The following is a 21,757-nucleotide window of genomic DNA, read 5'->3' as shown; positions in this document are numbered from 1 at the left end:
GCCTGTAGGTTAAAAGTCACGCTCAAAAGATGGGATATTTGAGGCGTTCTGTGTTTGGGGAAATCCTGATTTGTTATTTCAGTGTTATTTTTGTCCATTGGGGCTCCTGTGCAGTTATGTTGTTAGAGTTGTGTGCACCTGTGTTTCTCTGTCTGAGCATCCATGCGTGCTCGCTTGCTGGATGATGGGCTGTGTGTTAATATGTTGATACAGGCAGTTCCTGTGACACACTCCTGCCCAGGTTGGCTCGGATCAGGCAAGGTGATAATATTAGCTGCGTGTGTGTCAGTCAAACCTGCTGTGTGTGGACAGAGAAGAGAAGGCGCAACATTTGTCATCCAACATGTCATCTTCGCCACCAGAGGATTAGAAATGATAAATGTGTTGTGTTGTGTTGTGACTTCTCTGCTTTTCTGTGCTACCATCATAGCAGGCAGCAAAACAAGCAACGTTGAATATGGCATCACTAATGCTGTAGTTATTGCAATTGCAGATAACCACATCATTTATGATAATTTTATCTTATTCGCATCTGCAGAGGAATCTCAGAGCTGCAAAATTAATTCTTTTTTCAGAGGAATACTCAGTTTGTGTAGAGACTTTTTAGAAATTCAGTAAATGTTATCCTCTCTAAATATTTTAGAACATAATTAGGCCACATAGTTTATTGGCAAAAGCTGACAGAATGATAAATGCATTTTTTTAAATTATTGTAACACCACACATTCATGCACATGAGTACATAAAAAATACGAGATAAAAATGTGCCAGAGTCAGCAACAATGCTAATTTCGATATGAATATCATATCTATGAATCATAAATCCACTGACCATGCATGATGCATAAATCATAGATTTTCTAATTCCCTAAGTAAATGAATTTCCATCCCGCTGAGACTCTAAGTGAACATTTAAGTTGAAATTATGAGCTTTAACACAGTGTGGCAACTGGATAGCGCCTTAAAAAAAACCAACAACCTCAATGTCATGTTACATAATAGTTGATGTCTGACATCCTCTATCCTGTTCTGTGTTTCCGTGCAAAATTCCCACGGATAAGTAACATTCCTCTTACATTTTCCAGATATTTGGCTCTTAAAAAAACATGTAGACGCAAAGCTGATGATGTCTACACATTTCAACATGGGCAAACACTCGTAAGGACATGGAAAGTCTGAAACACTCACCTGAAAACACTATTGTGGTCTTGTTCCATTTCGCCATGTGACATTGAATCAGCTGTTTAGCTCAGGGCATCTATTCCCTCAGTTATTTAAAGAAACAAATTATTTCAGGATCAGCTCCTCTTCCCTGTGGCACATGCTCTTCTTTCACTGAAAAAAAAAATCTCTCTGCTGCGAGAGGGTTGTTTAGAATTTTTTTAAAAAGGATGAATAATCTGTGCATTATGCAATATTCTCTCTGAATAACTTCATTATTTCCATATTTACTTTCAAATGTGGATTATAATAAATTTCTCACAGTTGTTTTACAGGGTGTTCAGCGTAAAATCAGCTGAGAATAATGAGTGCTAATGATTCAAATGAGAGTTCTCTTTGCAGAACAAAGAGAGACGTTCTTTTCTTTGATTCGGACTGATACCAAGACGCGGTTTTGACAGTGTGAGTGTGCACACAACGGCTCTGGATCATGTGAGAGATACAAGCCTATACCTCCCTCCCTGGGCTGCTCACAAGTGTCTTTCACCAGGCTCAGTGGAGTTGAGCAGCGGTTTGATGTTATTCATGTCAAGAATCTCTTGATGAAGTTCTGGCTGCAGCAGATTTGATATGAGGAAAGATAAAAATGAAAGGTCCGACGACTGTGGCAGCAACAGAAGGAGGAGAGTTGCTCCTGGTTTATTTTAGATATGTGAAGCCTTAAAGTATTAGTCCTGGATTTAGTTGTTTGCATTCTCATTCTACTAAAAAATTTGACTTAACGTAATATGATCACCTACACTTTGCTTTTGAAAGTTTGTAAAGCGAGTTTTTTTTGCACAGTGTCGCTGGGGTTTTTAACGCTAAATATACGTGGCTGGCTCTTTCTGCATTCTGGAATCACAAAGAAGTGACGCAGTGGTGAAAAAGCATGTGTGTGATCTCAGGAGATCTATTTATGAGTGCTTGAAAGTTAGAAAAAATTTGAGTGAAGTATCGCTTTAAACCTGTACACTCAACTGTGATACTTTGTGGGAGTCATATAACAATGCATGCCATTGGAAGCTAATACTGGTCAGTGCTGGCAAAAGTTAAAGTTTAACCACACAAAGAGTCAATACTTTCTCTTATTTATTGATTAAATGACACATTTCCCAAAGAGATGATGAGGCGAGACATTGTTAGGTGATGAAATCAACTTGTCTTTTACCGTCAAGCCCTTTTACCTTAAATGTCAAAACGCAGATTATTTTTCTTAACTAATATGAATGCATTAAGTAATGTGAGTGTGCGTCTTTTTTTATCCTCAAAGCATTTTTGTGGTGAAGTGCATAACTCAGCGCACAATACGCTCACACACCTGCTCGCCCTGAGGCCGGCTGGGGTGTAAAGAAAGCTGGGTGAGTTGTGACTCGCAACATTTGAAAGAAAGTGTATTTGGTTTCCTTTCAACCGACTTAAACCTTTTAAATATTTATTATGAACAAGAGGATGAAAAGAGACATTTACCTACTACCTTAGCATGCTAACCAGCTTACGCCAATTCTCTTCTTATAACACCATTATAAGAAGCTTGAGAGGATGAATGAAGAAATGAAACTAAAGACAACACAAACTGCTCTGGAATTTCAAATGGTGTCCGTGTACTGCTGTGGCAGTTTTCTGGCTGCTGCAGCCTTACTAGAAACTTCAACACGAATCACGATGTTCGTAAGATTATTAGAAACATTATCTCGACTGGCTCTCGGTTTCTGCAGTTTGGACTAATTTCATCTATTCTTGCGGGAGCCGATATTATTTGGTTGCTAGCTCGTTCTGAATGAATGATGATTGTAAAGTTACATTCTTTGGATCTAGTAGTGGATACAAAATGTGTGCAGTATGAATTGAATTGACAGTTGGCCAATTCTTACACATAATATCTTTAATACATAACTGACTTGTGCAAATTCAAAGCACATTATTGATCTCAGAATGACTTCAGTTCTCTTCTAGTTTACAGGGTACACAAGAGCACACTCAGTTTCATCATTAAAGAAATTTCAAACTTGAGCAAAAAGGAAAACTTTCTTCCATCTTCTGCAAGACTGTGAGTCAGATGTTAGTACCCTTGTGATAATGGAGTTTTGATAGTCCAAAAACAACAGAAGTTTCTTTGGTTTTATGTGCACTGCATGTCTGACTTGACTTGTACCCACTTGAGTTATGTGGTGGTTACGGTTGTCAGACATCCATGAATGAGACATAGCGAGCACAAATAAATCTCATTGCATTGGAGAGTCACAGGACATGTGACAGGCTCAAATGTTCAGCATGCGGATTCTTCTGCTGTGTTTCTGAGTCATTACATGATGCTGGTCATCTGAGGATCTTTTCTCTGTGTGTGTGTGTGTGTGTGTGTGTGTGTGTGTCTGTGTGTGTGTGAAGCTCCAGAGATGTGCTTGCCAGTGGTGCAAAGGGGATGAGAAGTGATAGATCTATATATAGAAGTTATGTATGTATGTGGAGGCTTAAGACTGGACGATGCAGGAGGATGGAAGCTAGCTGAGCATACTAATGAGGGTTATCGTCCAGCCGTACACACCATCAATAGTTTTTGTGTGTGTGTGTGTGTGTGTGTGTGTTGCATTTTGCATATCCTTGTGACAGTGAATGTGGGGTTTAAATCTTCAGTGTGATGTGTGTGTGTGTGTGTGTGATGTAACAAGGCTGAGTTTGAGGCTATATGACTCTTATTCAGAGGGAATCGTCCTTTCCCCATCTTTTTCACAGAAATGTATCTTTTAAATTCACCCGTCAGGAGGTTTCGGGGCACAGCAGGCAGAGCCAGGATGATAAGTCTTCCTGTGGGGAAAACACATAAGCACAACATTATTTAAAAGGCCTCAGGTGGGAAAATCTGAGCACAAGCAGCAGCAGCAATACCCTTCACCTCCTTCACTCGGAAACCTCCTCGTCACATTATTTGTCACGATGAGTGTCCCCAACGACCCACAGAAAAACCTCTACGATTCTTTGAAAATATCATTTGCAATAAGCCGCAAGCAGATGTGGATTCTCTTGTCGTATTTCCTGGAGAACATCACAGTCAGGACTGTCATGAATATTAATTTTCCAGAATGGTTTTGGTTGTTAAATTTTTACTCAAGCCTCTGATATACAGTAGGTTCATACGCTCTAAATGTTGCATGGACTTTACGATTAAATGTTCACATTAACTGTGTTTAGTCTGAGTTTTTACTTCTGTGTTTCTATTTGTTGTGTACAGAATAACACTCAAAAAACAAGAGCAGATTTTAATGAGTTTTGGTGAGAAGACAGAAAATATTACAAGGAGCAAGTGATTAACTTTTTGGAGGGGATTTGGATTAAGTCTTAAAAATCCTGCAGATTTTTGGCAGGATATTCTGTAGCTATTGGCAGTATATTTGTGAACAGAAAGGCAATATTTGATCACATTCCTTTATGGTACTACTTATACTATCACAAGTACTTCAGATTTTTATGATATTGTGTTCATATCCTAAATCTTAGCTCATCCTCAGTGGGGATGCAGTTTGTGCTCTCTAGTTAAACACTGTATATTTTTTGTTTTGTAACGAAATTTCCATCAATAAACATTTTATTCAACATAGACATCTTTTTATTGAAAATGTGTAAAGCAGCCTGCCCTGTTATTGTTTTTTTAGTACTTGGTTTTTGAAGTCTTTCTATGCCAGGTCTACTCCTTAGTTTGTGAGAGACTCGTAGCGGCAGGTTCTGATGGTCACCTTCCTCTTGGGCTGGAGTATAAATTCTGGTAAAATTGTCATTTCAGCAGAAAGCACAGCAATAAAGCAAAACCAAAAAAAAAAAAAGCAGTAAAGTGCTGGACGCATTGATGACAGCAGTCTTTTTCAAAAAAGCTTTGCAAGGTGTATGGAACATTAACTCCTAATGGTGATTTAGTCTTGTTCTATCCAGCGGCGATGGGAGTTTAATTTGTAAGGAGAAAATCTGATCTTGAAAGATAATTCTCATGAGCTCAGTAGCTCCTGAAAATTTTGTAGAAGTGATTAAAATGCTGCCGCAGCAATATTAATAAAATGAACATCAATGTCTGGGTGGAGGAGACAATAGTAGATGTTATTCTCTGAGTGGTATGTTCATCCTCTAATCTCGTATTTCCTGTTACACCCACCACAGCCGTCTGCTCTGTGGGATGATGAGATTTTGGAAAGGTGTGCGTGGGCGTGGAGGAGCTGGAAGCGCAGGGAGGAGCTGCGGCTGGACTCAATCCGCACAGATTAATTGTAGATTGATGTTTTTGTCTGAGAATTGTCACCTCTTGCTCTAGATTTAAATCTGACCACTTCCTAAGGACACAGCTGGGTGACAAGGCATTTGACTCCGAATGATAATCCCCTTTTCAGAATTAAATGTGTCTTTCTTAATCCTAGCATGTATGTAATTTGAGAGGAGAGGCATGTGGTCAAATTTCCCTTTTCAAAAAGTGACCTCATGATTTATATAACTGTATTTTGTTTGGCTGTGTGTACTTGACTGGCTTAAAGATGAGTGCTTCTTCAGAACTATTACTGGAGCCTGACAGATCCAACTGTTGATGATCATCCCGCCGCTGGTTTCTGACGCTGCATTCGAGGATCAAACTTACTTTCTAAAACCAAACTCACTTTAAAGTATTTCCTACAAATTAATAATAAAACAACTGACTTTTCTTCATGTCGGTTTCAATCTCTACCTCTCACTCCCTTTGCCTAACACAAATTGTTGGTCCATGATGCAATCCCTCCTCCCTTCTAGCCTCTGCTCCCCCAGCCAATCAGAGTGCAGCAGTAGGAGGGTACCCGGTCAACTCATGCTTGTAAACAGCTCTGACAGTAGGAGGGACTTTGAATCTACAGTCCCACCCTCTGTTGTCATCCAACGTTTCTGAACGATTATGTGTGTGAGCGTTGTGTGGAGAAGAGGAAAGGCAAGACTAGGAAAAGGGAAAAGGAAGAGTGTGCAGGGGAGAGACAAGTGGGGAGGGGGGAGTGGGCGTGAATGTGTGCTGATTCTTCAGTGTTACACTGATTTAACACAGAGCTGCCATGGAGTCTTCTAGACTGATCTTCTCTGCACTACTGACAGTAGGTAGGCTTTCTGTCATCCCTGTGTACATGCAAAGTGTGCATGTGATTCTGGTGTCAGCTCAGCAGTCACCAGAGGAGAGTGTGTGAGTTTGTTCAAGCTGTCAACACTTTTTCATTGGTGCTGGGCAGACGCGTGACAGTGAGCAGAGTGTGAGAAAGGCTGAGACTTTTACTTGTTCTCATTCTCTCCTCTATGAAGTTTTCTTTTTTCCTGCCCTCCCGCTGATCTACGTAGAGGAAGATGTTTGATTCCCTCGCTTGTCTTCAGTATGGTCCCTTTACTTTCCTTTCCACTCCATTTCCACAACACGCATATGAGCTGTGATGATTCCACTGAACTGTACCACAACAGCACTGACCGAGACAAAGGAAACTGTTACTTTTGTGTTGGCAAAAGCCGGCAGTGAATAAAGGCTTTGTGTGTTAACTCCCCGGGTATTAACTTGTTGTCACACACAGACATGCTGGAGACTTAAAAACGCACACACAATGAATTATACTTCAGTCTCGAATGTTAAAAATAGTTTGGTTACACGCAACTTTACCTATGAAGAGTTATTGCTCATTTCCTGTTGATGAGTTGCCCGCTCTATTTGGGATGCCTCCTCTTATGCATCACGTTTTCAAGCTTTCCTGTTTTGTTTTCGTTTTGATGCCACTACCTACAAAGACCAACTCCAGAATCTGCGCAATTTCTCTTGCATTTTTAACTTGTAGCCAAGTTTGTCAGTACGCTGGTCAAAATGAAGGCTGCTGGCCTAGTTAGGGGTTTAAATGACCATGAATGAAGTTGGAAGCATTAGCAAACATAATCTGTTCAACTATGAATGTTCACTAGAGCACCTGTGACATGATGTGTCTGTTGTTGGAGCATGCAACTGAGAAAACAACAAAAAAAAAATGCAACAGGCATCGGCTACTGTCTTTTAATGAAGATTAAATGAGTTGCTGTCTCTCTGACTCACACCAGATTGTTTTACAATTTTTGCCACTTATTTTTTTCATCTGAAAGTTTGGATTCATCAAGCTTTAGATTCTGCTTTTTGTCCTCCAAATGCGTTTTTCTCTTAAAAATAAACAAACAAGCCACTTCACTCTCCTACACCCCCCCCCCCCCGTCTTATTTTAGTTGCACAGTCATTGCGGTCCCATCTAACCACTAATACATGTGTCTAAATTTAGACAGACATCATAACAGAATGATGATATTAGTATCAGGGCGTGCTGGTGCAGAGAGTGAGTGAGTTCAAGTTCAGCTTTATGTGTCATTTGTGCAGGATAACACATGTAATCTGCAGAGTAACATTTTTAATTAGGATTAGACGGAATCAGGCAAAAAATGAATGCACACAATAAGAAGATAAAGAGTACAAAGGAAAACTACTGTAGATAAGAACACTACAAACTGTTTCAAAAACAGGGTGGCATAAGATGGAGAGAGGTAAGATGTTAGTAATAGAAATAGTGCAAAAATAAATGATGGCATGCACGCAATGACCAAAGCCATGCCAATGGAGTCATAGCTCGGTTTAGCTCGATGGTCCTTGGATCCAGAGGTGTGAGCTCACCTGCTCTGGTAACATCTGCCAGACAGCAGCAGGGGGATAGGTTCGTGTGCTGGGATCTGGAGTAACGTCTGGCTAAGGGTGACTATATGCTGGGTGATCAGATTTTAATTGTCTTGTGTGGCAGGGGTGACCTCTGCTGTCAAGATGCTCTTGATGGTGCATCTGTATGAGGATGATGAGCTGAAGTCTGTGCCAAACTTCCCTCTTCAGCCTCTTTAAGATGAGCAATTTCTTTTCATGGTGGACGCAGAGATATCTTGGTTGATGAGGTAGTTCATATCCGGGGGCAGCTTACATTGGTTATTAGCACCAGCAAACACCAGACCTTGCAGCAGGAGATGGATGTTTGAGTCCAGTTTACAGAACTGTGATTTACAAACTCAACTTAAACCAAAAAGTTTGTTTTTGTGCCTCAAAATATCCAGACATTATTTGACTGACACATTATTTTCTAACAATGAATTTCATTTCGAGAAGCTGTTGTCAGTGAACTGCAATGACGTGAACATTTCTTTGCACAAAACTTGACATAATTAGCATATTAGCATTGTTTCATGGGTGCCAGTGCAAAAACAAAGTTGTGATCACCATGTAACCCGGTGCTGAACTCAACCTCCTGTGGCCGGTTCCTTTTCTAACTACTTTTCATCAAATTCCAATAGAGAGAAGTGGATACTTTTGAAGTGGCCAAGATTACAGCGAACAATGCATATTTAGATTTAGCCAAAACATAAGCTACTTATCACTAATAATTTCCCTCAGCCACCCCACTTATCCCCGACAAGAGTGTGACATGTTGTTCTTATGTTTGACAGCCTCTGAAGTCACCTTTACCCTCACTGTTGGAAAAAAAAGTGCTGTTTGGATCCTCTTTGCAGGACTGGATAGATACTGCATGACACATTGTGTGTGTGTGTGTGTGTGTGTGTGTGTGTGTGTGTGTGTGTGTGTGTGTGTGAGTCTGCGCGCACAGTGGGCAGCAACCAACAATAGAGCATGAGCAGCTGGGATACAGGGGATTGAGCGTTGCATTAGATCCAGCAGTGACAGATGTGCAGACAGGGGCGAGTCTGGTGGGGATGATGATTATCGGTGTGTTTGTGTCCCTGTCACCGACTGTGTCATGTTTATAACTGTATCTCAAGGCCAGATAAACTCACGCTGCTCGTCACTCATCCCCGCATTTGTATGAGCGTATGAGTACATGTCTGTGTCTGAAACATGAATAATACATGTGTTGACCTACTGTGAAAAAGAGGCTGGACTACACGTTAGCAACACAGAGATAAAAAATGACATCCATGCAGCATTAACAGACTTAGGTCACATCAGGTGAAACAGCTTCAGTTCATAATTATCTCTCATCTTCACAAAACTTTAATTCCTTAATTGTTACACAGTGCATGTGTATGTGATGTCATTCCACCTTTTTTTTTTCTTTTACATTTTATCTTCATATTTCTGATACACCCTAAGATCACGGCGATGAGGTTCAATAGCATCCTCAGCATATCACTGTAATTATTGCACCATACATGTTGGGACTCGCACTGATGAATGTGAAAGTGGGGCACGCTGCAAACAGCAACGACTCATGTTGCTAGGCAGAATATTCCTGTACCTCGTAACTGTATTTCTATAATAGATGAAATTATGCAAGGCATTGTTTCTACCGTCACTTAGCAGGGTTTAGTTCCAAAATTTCACAGAATTCTAAGTATTTGTGTATTTTAGGTAGTAGATGTGAACCATTTTGAATGTATTTAAAATTGCAAACGATCAAGATCAAATTTTATTCAAAAATAGGTTAAAGGGTTATTACGCAATGTGAAATTTACCAAGAACTCAAATATATGAACGCGCAAACCTGTTACAATACAATACTTGTCTTACGCAACGATGATTATAATATAAAGCCTTTTTTTTCATTATGATTAAAACGTGAAACATATTAATTCTTTTTTTTCATGAAGAATTTGTAAAAGTCTCCCATTGGACAGCAGAGGTTAAGGTGGACAGAGGACGCGCAGATGAGATGTTCTGTGTGGCTGCATTTTTTTAACACCTGAGATGAGGAAATGCTTGACCACTGTATGAGGTACCTCACTGCAACCCTAAAACAGGCAGATGTCTGATAATCATGAATCACTCTCACATCAGTACAGTAGCTACATTTTTTTTTAGTGTGTCTTTTTAAGAACTGGTGTGCTCAACTTGTTTAACTACATTATTCAAGATTTATTATGAAAGGTTCGTCTTTAACCGAACAAAGTAGCTTTGGTGTCAACTAAGATGTTAATTAAGAGCACCGACATACTGGTTTGCCTGCATCAGCTGCACGACTGGTGCATGCCTCCGATTTCACACGGTTCTCTTTCAGCTAGCATTCGTCAGGTATTAACCTAGAAATAATGCCATAACAATACAGACTTTTTTTTTGTACTGATCAAGGAATTAAAGAGCTTTGTCAGTTCCTGGTACCTCCTGTGGGAAGTTTGCGTAGCATTAGCGGTTTTGTCGATAGAAATGAAAAATTGGCTGTAGGTGGGAGACTTTACAAAAAAAAAAAAGACATGTATGAATGTATTAATGTGCTCTCTCTCTGCAGGTTAACTGGCTTTGAATGTCCTCTGCCATGGCAAAGCGGGAGCCTGGGAGCACCAGCCCTGTGGTGCGTCAGATAGACAAGCAGTTTCTGGTCTGCAGCATCTGCCTGGATCACTACCGCAACCCCAAGGTTCTGCCCTGTCTGCACACCTTCTGTGAAAGGTAACTAACACAGGTGCTGTCCCTTTCAAAACACTGGCCAGTCTCCTAATTACCTGCTCTTCCCTCAAGCCAAACCTGACACTACGTATCTGCTCTGCTCACCCCTGCTGACAGCATCTGCTACAAGTAGCTTTTTCTGGCAATGATGAGTTGCAAAGAAGGTGACACCATAGTTTATCCTCATAACCTTCCATTGAGAATTATTATTTTTTCTTCACGTCACTTAATGAAGGAACTTTGTTGATCGCATATCCTTATTTCAGAAGACATCTTCTAATCGAGTCTGCTGGGAAATGTGCATTCCTCAGCATCAGGGACAATCGGTGCCCCTCTGAGAAAGAGCTCATTGTTGTTTGGAGACACAATTACAATGCCTCAATCTCAGAAAGATGACACCCCCTCAGGCAGGACTTACCGAGGCCTTTTCGTGCTGAGCCAAGTTCAGGAGGCTTTTGGGAAGTTTGTAGGTCAGGGTGGAAGATTGTGAGAGGACTATGTTGTTAGGTACAATCCAGGATTATGTTTCCAACTCATTTACTTCTAAACCTATGATCAAACAAATATTTATGGTGTGGTTTTTCAAATAGCCAGAGAATCCTTTTTCCCAAGCAGCATGAGGGGCATTTGCCCACCGGAGGGCAAGTTTAATCCCTGGTTTAACTGGCTGGCATGTGATCTGGAGTCCTGCTGAGGTGAACAGATTTTTGTCTGGAGCTGTACATGATGATGCCAGACAGATGTTGCAGTACTGGATGGGTTGATGTAGTTTTAGGGGTCTTAGTGCTGAGAAATTAGGGAACTCCCGCTGGGCCTTCTCAGTTTAGTAGGGTGTTGTATCTGTTTAATTTTGCCCCACTTTTTCTCCTCTTGTGATGGTTTGCCTTGAAGCACAGAAACTTCTTGAACAATTTCCTAACTGAGCTGGAATTTGGCGTGGATTTTATTTTTCGATTATGTAAATGACATCTTTCTCCAACAAAGGAATTTATTTTTAGTCACTTCAGTTAAACCTCGCAGGGATGAATCTAATAAGTGAGTCATTTGATTAGAAATGCATTTTTGATCATTAATTTACTGTTAGTCGTAATTACTGCATCAAAAGTGACACAACTCTTCTCTAGTCTATGTTATGAATCACTGTGAGAACATCTGGCTTTTTGCAGGATTGTTAGTTTGTATTGATGTAACTTGAAATTTCCAAAGTCAGATAATCTCTTCAAAGTCATTGATGGCTGACAGTGGTTGAGACCCTCTGGAGCTTCTTGAGTGGGGCTGGTCGGTGTGGTTCTATACTGGGAGGGTGGCTGTTCTCCAAAAAAATCCAAATTTAAAAGCAGCAATCGCTTCCAGAGAATTAATGTGTCGTTTGCAAATCGCCGTTAAACGGACGACTCCAGGAGCTGAAACGGGTGACGGGTGGCTGGTTTGAGGAGTCCAGAACAGTCCTGCTTCACTTACTATATCCAGATTTCGTTTCAATCCGTGGTGCCTTCAATAGTCATCGATTTTTGAGATTATTCTGATGTCTGAGATGTTTTAGGGACACATGGAGATGTTTTATACACGGACAGATTTTAAATTCAAACCTCAGAATTGATTCATTTTCGAAAGCTAAAACTCTGTATTAACTTCCTGTTCATTTCCTACTGTTGCAGCTTATCATTTAAAAGTATTCGACTAGCAAAACAAGAAAAGACTTTTATAATGAAATCGTCACATGAAACGTTTGTCCTTAAGCTTGATTTCATCAGTCGAAAATGCTTCTACAAAATGAGACATTTTTTGACAGTTGATCAGTTAAGGCCAAAACACACCGGAGGGGATAAAACAGCTCGAGATGTCTCATGGATATCACTGACATTATAACACAGAATAAAAAGATAAATGAGGCTGTCATTGCCTCACCACCATACATGAAAGTTAATGGGAATGCTATTCTGAAAAGAAGAAGAAAAAAAAACGAACATTTTACCAAAATTCCCTTTTACAATGTTGTTGTTTTTTTTGTTGTTTTTTTTTTACAACTTTCTGCTATTTTATAATTCAGTCTTTGAAGTATTGGCAAATCTCCATTATTACTCCATCATTAACTGGCTATACCTGTCTGGTCGACAGAGAAACTGTTATTTATTCAGGCGCCGTAAGTTTATTGTAGTGTTGAAAGAGCAAATAGATGGAGACTCACGTTAAGCTCTTTGTTGTTCTCAAAGCTCAGAGCTGCAGTTTAGCAGCAGCAGCAGCAGCAGCAGCAGCAGCAGAAGAAGAGGCCGGGCCTTTGTGGCGTCATAAATTAAACAGGACTGTGTTAGCATGCAGACCGAGTACTCTAGCTCGCAGACATCCTTGTGTGAGGCTAAACCGCCACACTGACCTCTCGTTTCTTGCAGCATTAACCACTAATTTAGTGATCACAGACACGAGGGAAAAAACAGTCATATGTTTCATAGATGATCGCGTGGTGGAAGGCGGCCAGGCTGCAGGCCAGGAGTGAAGAAATGTGCACATTGCAGTAGAATTCTGCTGACTGTGGCTTTGGTTTTGCTCAAAGGTGTCTAGTGTCAGCCTTCAAGGGTTGGTGGGATAGATGTGTGACTGCTGCAGGCTGGGGTGAGGCTGAGCTGGAGTCCAGAACCTCTACATGCACACAAAATGTAGGGTCTATCCATCCATTCATTTTCTATACTGCTTATCCATTAAGGGTCTCAGGGGAGGCTGGTGCCTAAATGCAGTCATTGTTGTACATATCGCACACACACACACACACACACACACACACACACTCAAGGAATGACTCAGACAGAGAAGGAGTCTCCTCCTGAGGCTGTGGGTCTCTTTATTGACTCGCATCCACTTTTACACAATTCCTTGTGACACCAACACTATTTAGCCACTGTCTCTCAATTATGGTGATGGGGACCATCCTCTCCAGGGTCTTCCCTTTTCTTCTACTCTCTCCCACTTAGGTTTATTTTGTTCATTCATGTTTTATCTCACTCCGTTCCTCTAGCTGTCTCCAGAACTACATCCCCCCAGAGTCCCTGACGCTCTCGTGTCCAGTGTGTCGGCAGACATCTATCCTTCCTGAGAAAGGAGTTTGTGCTCTCCAGAACAACTTTTTCATCACCAACCTCATGGAGGTATGTACTCTCGGACTGGAGTGATTCAAAAACAGAAGGATCAAACATATTCCAGATGAGAGGACATAAACACAGATGATAACCAATTATGATGTAACACAACAAAGGCTATTAATACAAATATACCAAATACTAATAGATAAATGATCATTATAATAATATCTATAAAGATTATACAATAAGTAACTGCTATAGTTTCTTTTTTGTGAGTTAGAATGCTCTTTGAAGCTGTAAGATCCCATTTTGTGCTTACATCTCGCACAAATTCTTAGCACAATTGAAGAAAGACAAAAATGAAGACGTGCCAGAGACAGTGGCGCACAATATTCTAACTTGATATGTGTTTGTTTTTGGCCTGTGGCCAACATTTAGTTTAGGTTTTGGCCCACCAAGTGAAGAAGTTTGACCAACCCTGGTCTGAATGCTTGCAGACTGAAGTTATTCTTGTCACTTCAAACTTCCCTGCAGTTTTATATTTTGAGCTGGTGTACAGCTGGAGGAGGCATTTGGCAACTCTGGGACAAGCCAGTTTAGAGAGCTGACAGACAACTGAAAAGAGGCTCCCCACTGCTACAGTTCACTGTACCATCTCATTATTGAGGACACCTCAATCCAGGATAGAAACCACCCTGTGGTGCTCTTTGGTATTGCAGTAGAATGTAACTGCAATACTGGCTCTATCTGCATGACATTTGGCATGTATAGCTGAAAATTAAGGCAAACATCAAGTGAGCTAAAATACTGAGGTGAGGTTGCTTATAAGGAAATATACAACTGTGTGTTTGTGCCCTTAGATAAGACTAAATTAAGCTAACCGACAAGAGTGACAGAGTAAAGGATCTACACATATCCTGTGGTCTTGTGGTTACACCCCACAACATACAATCTCTCGCCACAATGTCCTGGTGTGAACCCTGCAAGGGGCCCCACCCTTCTCTTAAAAACAGAGAATACTCCACCACTAGTCAAACAGGGCATGAAACACAAACAAACTGATGATCATCTTATGTGATGAAATATTTTGGGCTAGGTCCTTCAGCGAGACCCAGAGTGCTCACGACCAGAGGCCTGCAGCGTCCTGGAGTCAGTCAGTGCTGCAGCAGCAGGGAAACCACTCTGCTGCCCCAACCATGAGGGAAAGGTATAAAGTGTGGTGCCTCGCTTCTACAAATCTTATCAATAATGAGTAGCTAGGAATCTGACATATCTGCAACCCCAGCAAAAGTATTTCATTTGTCTCCCTCTGCAGGTGATGGAGTTCTACTGCGAGTCATGTGAGACAGCCATGTGTTTGGACTGTACCGAGGGTGAGCACCGGGAGCACATGACTGTACCTCTGCGGGATGTTGTGGAACAACACAAAGCTGTGTTAAAGACACAGCTGGATGCCATTCACAGCAGGTGATGAAGCTTTCGGAATATTTCCTTCACATCAGGTGCTCAGAAGCTTCAATTTGGCCCAGATTTGGCATCTGCCATCTCTGTGTTGACATAGACAATCTGTGCTGTGCCCAGTGGATCAAAACATGGTGCTGGCTATGGCTGCAAACATACAACGTCAAAAAAAGAATGTGTTTTTAACAGCATTATATTAATTTTAATATCTGGTTTAGTTATAACTAATTCATGTATATGATAACTTTTTGGTGGGAAATTGTATTTTTATGTTACATTACAGGCTCCCCCAGTTGACAGCAGCCATCGAGCTGGTGAGTGAGATCTCGCGCCAGCTGAATGAAAGGAAGAGCGAAGCGGTAGCAGAGATTACCAGTACCTTTGAAGAACTTGAACGGGCTCTGCATCAGCGTAAGACAGCCCTCATCACAGACCTGGAGAACATCTGCAGCGCCAAGCAGAAGGTTTGTGTCTTTAGTGCAAACATGTACAGCTGCATCTTTTGGGGTATTTGGATCATAACTCTGTCATGGTCAGGACGTCACTCTTCATTAAAAAAAAAAAGTTTCATCTGTTTTCTACTCATCTTTTACTCTTTTGTCCTGTTGCTCCTTCCACCCCACCCCCCACCCCCCACCCCCCGGGTGCAGGTCCTGCAGGCTCAGCTTTCGTCTCTCCTCCAGGGGAAAGATCATATCCAGAGCAGTTGCAGCTTTACGGAACAGGCTCTGAGTCACGGGAGTGCTACTGAAGTGCGTGCGTGTGTGTGTGTGTGTGTGTGTGTGTGTGTGTGTGTGTGTGTGTGTGTGTGTGTGTGTGTGTGTGCAGATTGTACGAACACATTCTAAACAACACATACAGAGAAGCAGTCAAAGGAAATTCAGGATGAGAGCTTGCAAAATATCCCACATTTTTGTTTTGAAAAGAAGAATATTAACACAACCTTGGCATCTATAGGTGCTACTAGTTCAGAAGCAAATGAGCGAACGGGTAACAGCACTGGCGAGACACGACTTCCCAGAGAGACCACATCAGAACGCTCACCTGGACTGTCAGGTATCCACCGCTGTCAATTCTGATTGAAACCATCAATTTTTGACATTTTCCAGTAGCGGCGATCTTCTGTCCCTCCTCCAGGTAGAGACTGAAGGTCTGCGAAGATCCATCCAGAACCTGGGCGTTCTCCTCACCACAGCAGCGGTGGCACACACATCTGTCGCCACAGGAGAGGGTCTTCGCCACGCAACAACTGGGCAGCACCACACCATTACTGTGACAACAAAAGACAAAGTACTGTCTTACTTAGCTTCTTCCATGTTGCTCTCAGAATGTTGCTTGAATTCTTTAAAGGGTTGCAGGAGGAAACGCTGGACACACATTAGTATTATTGTAAAACAAAGCTTGTGGCGAGTCAGAAGTAAGTCTGCCATGCCGCTTATGTAAGTGGTTTACTGTATATTATTTTATTGGGATGTTGTTTGAGGCAAAAGAGAAAGAACACTTTAGTTCCATTTAACCACTCATTAACCACCTATTGCCTTGTAAAACTAATCCGGAATTGGATCCCTTACTTTTCTCTGCAGGATGGTGAGTTGGTGCGAACAGGAAATGCTGTTTTAAAAGCAGAGATAACATCTGCTGATGGAAGCCGGGCTGTAGAGCCGGACATAACGGACAATAAGAATGGAACGTACGAGGTGGGCTACACGGTACGCTCCGAGGGAGAGTATTCCTTTGCTCTGATGCTGTACAGCCAGCCGATACGTGGCAGCCCGTTCCGCTTGCGGGTGGTCAAACCGTCAGATGTGCCACAATCTCCAGATGACGTGAAGAGGAGGGTGAAGTCTCCCAGTGGGACAGGAGGTCACATACGTCAGAAAGCAGTACGACGGCCTTCCAGTATGTACAGCACCACCAAGAAGAAGGAGAACCCCATTGAGGATGAACTTATCTACAGAGTGGGTAAGATGGATCCTGAGAAGAGAAGTCATGTATCTGTCAAAACAGGAAAAGCCCCAAAGCGCCTCTGCATACAGTTTACAACACAACTGTACATGACAGCTAACATCAAAACTAATAGAGGACGTGACATGTTGAAGCTCCACCCGCCAGGAGATGAGAATATTTAAGATTACGCACTGTGGTGCACATTGACTGAGTGCATAACTATTTGTCAGGTTCTCGTGGGAGAGAGAAGGGGGAGTTCACCAACCTGCAGGGAATCTCAGCGTCTAGCAATGGCCGGGTGGTGGTGGCTGACAGCAACAACCAGTGCATACAGGTGAGGCAGACTCCAAGGAAATAAGACGGTAGCACCATGATCACAGTAACTTCACTCCTTCTTTTTTTCTTGCTGCATCCATGGTGGAACTGATTACAGGTGTTCTCCAATGACGGTCAGTTTAAGATGCGCTTTGGGGTCAGAGGTCGTTCGCCGGGGCAGCTGCAGAGACCAACAGGAGTCACTGTGGACATGAACGGTGACATTGTGGTGGCCGACTATGACAATCGGTGGGTCAGCATCTTCTCGTCCGATGGCAAATTTAAGGTAAGTTGTGCAAACTGTGTGTTGGCAAAGAGCATTTTTAATAATAAGGATTTGTTTAAAAAACACATTTTCTGCCCTTTTGCTTGTTCTACATTCACATGTAAAACAAAATACTGCTTGAAGATTTTTTTGCCTTGTCTGTCCTTTTCTTTTCACCTGCACAGAATAAGATCGGCGCAGGGAGACTCATGGGTCCTAAGGGTGTGGCTGTAGATAAGAATGGACACATCATCACTGTGGACAACAAGGCCTGCTGTGTCTTCATCTTTCAGTCGAATGGGAAGCTTGTGACTAAGTTTGGAGGCAGAGGGACGGCAGACCGGCAGTTTGCAGGTGAAAAGGAGGCCTGGATGTATAACAGTGTAGTTCTCACAATGATGTCTAATGTATTTATCATCCTGATATATTACCTATTAAGGGTATGTTTTGTTTGTTTTATTTTTATTTTTTGTAAAATGTACTCTTGTTTAACACCGAACAGGCACTCGGTGCAACTTTCGGAATGGGAAATTCTGATGCAGACGATTTTGTGTTTTTTTTTAAACTGATTCTCAACCATAATTATTTTTTCCCCACACTTCCAGATGCTGATATACCCTAAATGTATTTCTGAGTACAGCTCAATAACATTCATTTATTACATCCTGCATATACTGTATATTTGTGAGCAAAGTCCCGGCGATGCAGTGACCCTCTGCTTCCCTCACAAACTGACCACCCTTCTTAATTTTCTTCTTTACTCTTCCTTTATCTCTGACTACCGATTTTTCTTTGTTTCTGTTCTTCCTCCTGTTTTCCAATTCAGAAAAACTTGGCCCAAACTTTAATAAATCTGGCTCAGTTTTCAGTAAGTACTAAGTGTGGCCTTGCTGCAACCTTAATCCCACAGTGCGGTGCCCTCTGTCTAACCCGACTCCCTGATTATGTGTCTGACCTCCCGACAACTCCGATTGTTGACACGTTGTGAGATCCAGCTGTGCCTGTACACTGATGATCAGACATACGCCATTGTAATAATCACTTACTATTACAATTAGCAACATTCTGTCATGTGCATTGTGTTTTTTGTGTAAGATGGATATGAAAGAAATGTCACCGCTCCAAACTAACCACCGATTCCTGTTTGCTCTGATACAGCTTCAGCACGCACAATGAGTTTTTATTAATCAAGCAATATGCACCAGATTTAAGAACGTCTCATGAGGATTAATGCCGTGTTGCACATTCTGGAACGACAGAAAAGCAAATGTGTAAATCGATTAAGCATTTAATGCATGACAAGAATGTGGTACTTTGTACCCAAACTGCTTCAAGCAAATCAGAACAGCTAACCAGCAAATTAAACTTTGTAACTGTGTTGAGAAAAACCTAGTTGAAATATGTGTTGCCATGGCCTAGTGAGAATAGAGGAGTCAAGCAAAGTACAGGAATCACTTTCTGTTCCAGCTGCAGCAATGACATCGCCTCTCTCTTCATCCAGGTCCGCACTTTGTTGCAGTAAACAACAAGAATGAAATTATTGTGACTGACTTTCACAATCACTCGGTGAAGGTAAGCCATGCCCCTTCGTCACCTCTGCAGCAGCTACAGACATAATCTTTCTGATTCCGTTTGACAGATATCACTGAGCACAATTTAGACAAACGTGCTTTTGCTTGTTGCAGGTGTACAGTGCAGACGGAGAGTTCTTGTTCAAATTTGGCTCTCACGGTGAAGGCAACGGTCAGTTCAATGCTCCTACTGGTGTGGCCGTGGACGCCAACGGAAACATCATCGTAGCTGACTGGGGCAACAGCAGAATACAGGTGAGGTTTTGTCTTCTTTCCTATCAAAGTCATGTCTTTTCAGACTAAACCTTGGAGCAATGATCACAGCTGCTCCATAAACTGAGCAACTGTCTTTGTCTCTTTGTTTGTTCCAGGTGTTTGACAGCACAGGCTCCTTCCTGTCCTACATTAACACCTCGGCTGACCCGTTGTACGGGCCGCAGGGTCTCGCCCTCACCTCAGATGGACACGTGGCTGTGGCTGACTCTGGCAACCACTGCTTCAAGGTTTACAGATACCTGCAGTAGACTAAGGGAGGAAACCACCGCTACATGACTTCTGCTTAGAAAAGTTACATACTACTACTACGACTACTACTTGTGGACATAGAGCTGAAACACTTGGTTCCAATAAATTCAAACACTTCAGAAGAAATATTATTCGTATATGATAATCATATTCACTTGACTATAAAAAAAAATCATCGGAAGGAATGAAAACATTTTTTTAAAACACCTCAGAAATGTGTTTCATAGACATAAATTGGTTAGTCTCTCTGAAATTTGAACAACCTAATGCAGGTGGAGACGCACTAACCTCAAGGAAAATTCTGGTCAAATAAAGATTAAATGAAAATTTGGGGGAAATACGCTGATCTGCCATCCTCTCAAAAGGTGGCACGTTGCTTTAATGGAACATAAAATACAACAAGCAACTCAGGAATAAATCTTTTGTGGTTCGTCCAGGTCACACCACCCGAACTTTGACACTTTTAACCAAATATCCCTTTGGGGAAATTAGCTTCTGGAATGGGTTTCAGCTGTATTTCTCCCAAGTGTGACCTCACAGTAGACTGGCTGCCAGTCACAAGTTGGTGATTCTCTTTTTTGGAGCAATGCAGACAGGCATGACAGGAAGTTGGATGGAAACAAGTCTACCAGTGAAGGCCAAGCGCTCAGGCCTTTCCCCTTTGCATGTCGGTGTGCTCCAAAAATGACCCTGTCGTCACTGCCTTACGGTTTCTAGTAAATTATGTAACAGAAAACTTCCAGACAGGAATGTGTTGTTGAAAAGAAATTGTTTCTTATTCTCATTCAGCACCTTATTCCCCTGCACATCCCCTGTTTGTCATAAGCTGAGGTGACTCAAGGTTGGGGTTTTTTTTTGGGGGGGGGGGGGGGGGGCTTTTTTTTGTTGTTTGTTTCGAAATCCAAAGACGAGCATCATAAAGCACAATAGTCCCGTTTAAAAAAGACATTTGAACACATCAAACAGCTCTACTTCAGGATCAAGTCTTTCTAGTTCACCTCTATTACCCTACCATCTTGTACTCGTACATGCACTTTTGTATATTCACATCTACAACCTAGTCTAGTTGTACATATGCATATTTAAGTGTATATATGGATTCGGTGTCCATGTTATTTCACTATAAAGCCTACTTATTCCAGCACTTCAACTGATTTCAACACTGGAGCATATTCAAATACAGTAGAAGGTTATGCCAAGTAGTCGTCTAACAAATGACTTACAAACATCAATGTAACAAAGTTGTATACACCTTATTAGCTGTATTTTGTTTAATTTTTTCAAAAGGACTTAATTTATTTTTTTCTTTTCTACATAATTTGTTCTGCAAATTATTTTTCTAATTGGTGCTTTTGAGCCGTCTCCTCTTTGCCAAACATCATTGTACATAGGCTTTGTAGCTTGTGGCACTGAAAACTCTTTCGCCCCAATTTTCCTTCTGCCAAAATGTATTGTTGTAAGTTGTTGTTGAACATTGCACAAATTACAAATATTCTAAGAGTTATTTAGTTTGCAAGAGTAATATATATGCCTCAGTGTATAGTTATCATTTAACATAATCAGACTGTGTATTGTATATTACAATCTTACTCCTGTTGTAGCCAACAAGCACCTTTACCATGGATGATCCAGTATTTGTGTTCATTTAATTGGTAGTTCTGTGTTTTGAAGGTTTTTCTTTTGAGGAACACACCAGCTAACACACAGTGAACACAATGGTTTTTTCACCTTTGTTTTATGAATAAACTGTTTGTCCTCAATATTGTATTCTTTCTACATCTGCCTCCTTTGTTCATTTTTTTTTTTAACGCCAGTCTGACCTTCTCATGTTTGTTAGCACATTAAATGAAACCAACCAGCTTGTGTAGCCGACAGTATCCCACAAAAGGCCAGTCATACAAGAAGTAACCACATGTACATGTATGTAATCACGGAAAAGGTATGATTGTAAATATTAAAAATTGACACT

At 41.4% G+C, this 21,757-nt stretch overlaps 1 protein-coding gene across 5 annotated transcripts in view; it reads left to right on the top strand.

Annotated features, from left to right (window-relative positions):
* trim3b (tripartite motif containing 3b) overlaps nt 1-20,660 on the top strand; it is a 29,286-nt gene extending 8,626 nt beyond the window's left edge. For 2 of the 5 annotated variants that reach the window (XM_086226865.1, XM_086226862.1), the window contains 16 exons: nt 10,473-10,633; nt 13,641-13,770; nt 14,801-14,911; nt 15,020-15,171; nt 15,449-15,629; nt 15,816-15,917; nt 16,123-16,221; nt 16,303-16,455; nt 16,749-17,127; nt 17,343-17,446; nt 17,546-17,713; nt 17,878-18,046; nt 18,519-18,560; nt 19,194-19,264; nt 19,378-19,518; nt 19,635-20,660. In XM_086226865.1, the coding sequence (XP_086082991.1) occupies nt 10,488-10,633; nt 13,641-13,770; nt 14,801-14,911; nt 15,020-15,171; nt 15,449-15,629; nt 15,816-15,917; nt 16,123-16,221; nt 16,303-16,455; nt 16,749-17,127; nt 17,343-17,446; nt 17,546-17,713; nt 17,878-18,046; nt 18,519-18,560; nt 19,194-19,264; nt 19,378-19,518; nt 19,635-19,787 (2,301 nt within the window). In that variant the 5' untranslated portion in view covers nt 10,473-10,487 and the 3' untranslated portion in view covers nt 19,788-20,660. Of the gene's footprint in view, nt 1-6,172; nt 6,298-10,472; nt 10,634-13,640; nt 13,771-14,800; nt 14,912-15,019; nt 15,172-15,448; nt 15,630-15,815; nt 15,918-16,122; nt 16,222-16,302; nt 16,456-16,748; nt 17,128-17,342; nt 17,447-17,545; nt 17,714-17,877; nt 18,047-18,518; nt 18,561-19,193; nt 19,265-19,377; nt 19,519-19,634 lie in introns of those variants that run through there. The other 3 variants (XM_086226864.1, XM_086226866.1, XM_086226867.1) reach the window with 3 other exon arrangements.
* The last annotated feature ends 1,097 nt before the right edge of the window (nt 20,661-21,757 follow it).

This window comes from Aulostomus chinensis, chromosome 15, assembly GCF_037954235.1.
Source record: "Aulostomus chinensis isolate RoL2024-O1b breed Wild chromosome 15, RoL_Achi_v1.0, whole genome shotgun sequence".
Lineage (NCBI taxonomy): Eukaryota > Metazoa > Chordata > Actinopteri > Syngnathiformes > Aulostomidae > Aulostomus > Aulostomus chinensis.
This window is presented reverse-complemented; position numbering and strand designations above follow the sequence as displayed.